The sequence below is a fragment of the Pyxicephalus adspersus genome, chromosome 5, assembly GCF_032062135.1.
Source record: "Pyxicephalus adspersus chromosome 5, UCB_Pads_2.0, whole genome shotgun sequence".
NCBI lineage: Eukaryota > Metazoa > Chordata > Amphibia > Anura > Pyxicephalidae > Pyxicephalus > Pyxicephalus adspersus.
The window spans coordinates 29,667,321-29,672,759 of record NC_092862.1 but is presented as its reverse complement, the minus strand read 5'-3'; the positions used below and the strand labels follow the sequence as shown (position 1 = coordinate 29,672,759).

At 34.2% G+C, this 5,439-nt stretch overlaps 1 protein-coding gene across 1 annotated transcript in view; it reads left to right on the top strand.

The window, feature by feature from the left end:
• The window catches only part of LOC140331915 (uncharacterized), a 209,268-nt gene extending 206,933 nt beyond the window's left edge, over positions 1-2,335 (top strand). Inside the window, exon 28 of the mRNA XM_072413249.1 lies at positions 1,716-2,335. Coding sequence (XP_072269350.1) covers positions 1,716-2,144 — 429 coding nt within the window. The 3' untranslated portion in view covers positions 2,145-2,335. The remainder of the gene's footprint in view (positions 1-1,715) is intronic.
• Positions 2,336-5,439: the final 3,104 nt, after the last annotated feature.

Sequence of the window (5,439 nt, the reverse complement as noted above, 5' to 3'; positions counted from 1 at the left end):
TATATATATATATATATATATATATATTGCTCTGTAGGCAATAGACAGCTCTTCCTTCAGGGATGGTCTAATGCAGAGAAGGGGTCAGTACAATGTTTATTAAATGCCTTTAAGTATTTACCTGATTGTGCAAGTTAGAGTCGGGGACATATTTATAAAGTAGTGAATGTGGCATGCTCATAGTAACAGTTGAATGAATGCCAATTAATGCCAATGTTACTGCTTTATATAAAGACCCATTAGGATTGTGTTCAGTTAACTGATACATGTTGGTGCTGCAATGTTTAACATGGGCCTCTAGGTATTGACAGTATCTAGGCATTATTGAGTAATAGAACTGAAAAGGTTAGAGCAGTGTTTCTCAAAAAGGGGTTCTGCAGAGTATGAAGGATGATCAAGATTTTATAAATCTACTCTCCGGGCTCCCACTTACACCCCTACCTACAACCCCTTCCATTTTTCCTGGTGCTGGGCTTTAACCATCTGGGCAGTTACTCCGAGCCTGGTTCGGGGTAAGAAAACCTGCTACAATCGTTTACCCCGAGCCAGGTTCGGGGTAGCTAAAAATAGAAACACGCGTTACAGTGCAATCCGATTGTCATACAACATTGTATGACAATCGGATTACAACTGAAAAAAAACACTTACCTTATCTCCGGGGTTTCCCGGTGACGTCGCTGCAAGCGTCGGTGCGGGCGGGAGGCGGGCCGGGAAATTCAAAACTCAAAATATGAGTACAAAAAAAGCTGTATTGAGTCCAATACAAAGAAATCTTTATATATTATATATATAATTGTAATATATATATATATATATATATATATATATATATATATATTATATAAGCTACTGTACAGTTACATTACATTATACACTATTATTATTTTTTTTAATAATGTTTTAAAAAAAAAAAATTTTTAGGACATATTTCAGTGAGTTATTCCTAAGAATTATAGCCTACAATCTAAAATAATTTTCCATGCAAAAAATGTAACGCTTTTGTATGGAAGTACAGAAAGAATTAGAACACCCGGCGTTCGTGTACGCTTCCCTAGACGATACCTGATGATGTCAGTGCATACGCCCATCGACGGGGGTCGTAGCGGGAAATTCAAGTATTTTGTATTGGATTCAATACAAAAACCTGTATCCAATCCAATTCAAAATAATACAAAATATATTTATGTGGTTTTTGTTTCTGTGAAACGCCCAGGTGGTTAAATATACGATTTATTAAGCAAGAAATACTTGATAATATTATAGGGTACATAGTATGATTTATTAGGGTACAATGTATGCATATAACAACACAAAACAGATGATTAAAACTATACTTTTTTATATATACTCCTATATTAATTACTCCTGTGTACTCCTGTTCTCTGTCCTCTAGGTCCTTTTTTACTGTTTTACAATTAAATTGTTTTGATAATTATTTAACAAAACAATAATAAAGATTATTTCCAATTGTAAAACTGTGGTAACTTGCCTTTGTAAAGATTATTTATTGAGATTAACGTTCACTGCAGTTTTCCTCTTCATATTTTGAGTTTGGAATAAAAGTCAAACGATTGGAACTGCAGGCGTTAAATTAAGATAGCATAAGAAGGACAAACTGTGTTCTTGTTTCAGGCCTATAATATTAAAACAAGAGTTCTTTATCTATTGAAATGTTTAGGTGAGCTAGATAATCACTCTATTTTCTTCTAACCCAGCTAAATGAATTAGGCAAAGAAAATGGATGTTTGCGGCAGCAGTTGGAAGATGGCAAACTGAGATGTCAACAGTATGAACGTCATTTAGAAACCTGCAATCAGACTGTCTCTAATCTTTTCACTCATCTGAAAGTTATACAAGAACAGAGAAATTGCTTCCAAAAAAAGAGTTCTGTATCCTGTCTCCACAACATTGAGCCACCTCTAACCACAGGAGCTCATGCACAACTTCAGATGTTTTCTCAAAAGGAAACAGTAAATGGGGAATCAGAAGAGTTAGTGTTAAAAGATTCATTAGACAAATCGTGTTGGAGACATTGCACAGATGAACGTTCTACTCCATTACAAGACAACACAGAGTACTGGATAGAGAAAATGAATGGCCTAATGTTACAGATACAACAGTTAATAGGAACACCTGGAAAGTGAAAGGTGAACCTTTCTAATCATATCCGTTATTTTATGAATTCACATTCATTTTGATTCTCCTAAATGATGTTTGTTTGACCACTAGAAATTTTTGCAACAGAAACACCTTTTAAACAATGATTTTATATGGCATTTTGGACAAAAGATTTTTTAATAATTATTTATGAATCAAACTCTTGAAAAAAAAAATACACCAAAAAGCAAAAAGTTTAAAACATAAACAGTACAGTACATAGCGATGAGTTAGAGAGTGTGGAGTGTCCCCAACTCTAACTATTAGCCAACTGCAATAATCTGCACTGTGTACCTTGACAGCCATTGAGCTCACTAAACACAGGGGGAGCATTCCCATTGACTGATGAATACCAAAAACGGTGACATTATGTGCACTTTAACTCTCTGCAATGAAAGGTGATGAGCCTATTACTTGTAAACTTTTCTATTCCCAGTAGCAGGTGGGATGAAGATAGGCCAATAACATCATATCTTTTTTTTGTTTTGTTTTTTTTGGTAACACTGTTTTTCCAAGAATATCTGTTTTTTTTTTACCTGTAATTCGGTACTTACATACCTGAAATTGGAAGAAAAACAGAGGAGAGTTTAGTTCTTCTTTAACAATACGTATACCTGGATATTGTAGCTCTGAACTATTGCAAACTAGTGTTTCCAGAATATTGGCCAATTTTGTTTTATTACTGTGTTTTCTGTGGTGTGCCTGGTCTGGTATTTTAAATGATAAAACTGTATACATAATGTAAATGTAATGTTAATTTATTGATGTAATTTATTTTCAGTATTTTGACAAAAGTGAGAGAGAAAATTGCTCCATTGTTTTTACGGACATTTAATTTAATCCCATAATGCTGGAAAGCAGGTATCCATTAGTAGCTTCAGGGTCCATTGATGCTGGAGTAAATTAGTTATCACCTAAAGCTACTGGGTCTAGTTGTTTAATATATGTGGGACTAGAATATGTTTTCTGATGAGTATCAACATGCATTATGTCATTTTCATTACAAAAATGTCATCTTATTTATTTGTTCATTTCTATTCTGAAAAATTATGTTTTCGATTAAAATCTGAATGGTATTTTCTCATTTTGTTTTTTTGTTTCTCATCGTTTTTCAGTCATACAGATTAGCAATAATTAGGATATTCTTATTTGACTTGCAGCTTCTTCTTCAATAAACAGTTACAAGTAAAACCAACAAAACTAAAAAAATTCATACTAACAACAAAAAAGAAAAAAAGGGGAAAAAGCAAATATGAACTAACTGATGTTAACAAAATGTTTAAAGTTTATTGAAAAATAAACAGATGAGTGTATTTCCCAAGTCAGGACACAATTTGACAGCAATAAAAAACAAAGATAGGGTCTAACATTTGCCTTAAAAACTTCAAACTTTAAAAAACTTCAAATTTTAAAATATATTGTCCTCAGTCCTGTGTGGGAAAAATAATATTTGGGAAGCATTAAACATCGGGCCTGATTAGTCAAAGCTCTCCAAGACGGGAAGATAGACTATTATGGGTGAGCCTGGATAATCCAGCAAATTTAGATCCCTGAAATCATTTGCTATTATTTGCAAATGTTTTTAATCCTGGACTACACCCATTCCAGGTTTGATCACCCAAGTTCACCTATGATAGTCTGTCTTGTTTCTTCCATTTTATTAACATTCATTTACAAATGTACAGTGGAGCCCTGAAAATGACACGGCAAAACAATTATCGTGCTGTAATTTGCAGGAATCTGTATAGCAGGAGATACTCAGTGCTGTCATGGTTTATCCTGTTGGGCTTGGCTGGTAAATCGAGTCACAAGTGGCTTTAAGGATTGTCCTTCAGTTTGACAGGTCCAGCTATATGTATCAGGAGCCCATTATACAGAGCTACAGACATACTGACAGTTGGGTCCCCTGCATATGCTATAACTAGTACAAATAGGAAAACCTTGTATAGAGTGGTACATGCTCCGTGAACCAATAATTTTCTATATAAGAAAGGTTGGAGAGTCTTAAATAGAATTACAGAAGTACACACACATACCCATCATTATTGGACAATTCATCCATACATTGATAGTGCAAACTGCTGCTTATTTAAAGTAAGCTTGATGATGCTTTAAAAATACACAAATATAAAAAAAAAAAGTTTTTTTATATTTTCCACATTTTTTTGTACTGTATCTTATATATGACACAGAGGTCAGCATGGAGAACCACAGCGCACAGCAGGGAACCAGGCATCCAACACATTTTGGGCTTCTTTATTTATTTTGGTTTGTACTGGATTGTTTGAACTGTTTTGCAAAGCTGGCCTGTCATTTGCACACAGCAGCATCTTAAAATGCAACTCCAAGTACATAGCTTAAATACATATATTCCTACACACACACAGAGATCAGGAAAGAGGAAAAAAACATATATAAGTTATATAAACAAGTAACCTTTGTTGACATTTGATTGCCTTAAAACCCATTTTTTGGGGTTTATTATGCTTTACATGCTGCCTTTTACCTTTTGCTTAGGTTTTTGTATTCATAGTATTTAGGTTTGCTACAGCAATAGTTCATTATATCCATAACTTGTATTTTTATCGCCTACCACCTTGCCTTTTTATTATTCAGAAATATGCTAAAGCAGCAGAAAAATCAAGTAAGCATGATGTAGTTGTTTAACTATCCTTCTTCTTACAGATATGTAAATCAAAGAGAAACCTCAATCTTTTATCATAGTGAGAAACAGTGTAAATCCAGGAGGCCTTGTCAAGCGATTATATTTCTAGTAGTAAAGTCTTCTGCCGTCCTGATTACATCCTGCCTAGGGGTTTTGTCAGTCACTTTTCCTACTATACAGATTTGCATTTGCAGTCAGTTTTTAAGTTCATTTCCTTATGGGAGTGTTTTTTTTTATTATGAGTTTCATGTATTCCTATTGCACCTTTTAAAGAAAGAAATGTTGTACCTGACTCCTGTCTTCATTTAGTACATTGATAGGTCAAGCACTTAACCTGCTCTAATTACCAGCAGTTGTATAGAGTCCAAGGTTTTGAACTTGTGCTTTTTTCTTGGAGTTTCTCATTTTCTTAACTGGCATAACCAATAAAGTGCTGGAATTCTTCCAGGCTGTAAAGGATCTCAGGTTTTACTTTGTAAAGAGCATAAAGTTTCCTAATATTCTTCTATGTGCTCTCTTTAGATATTCATCCATCTAGGTGTAAGTAATACCTGTTTCTTGGAGAGTCCACACCATGCAGATTCTTGGACACTAGAATTGAGTGCAGTCAGTTTCAC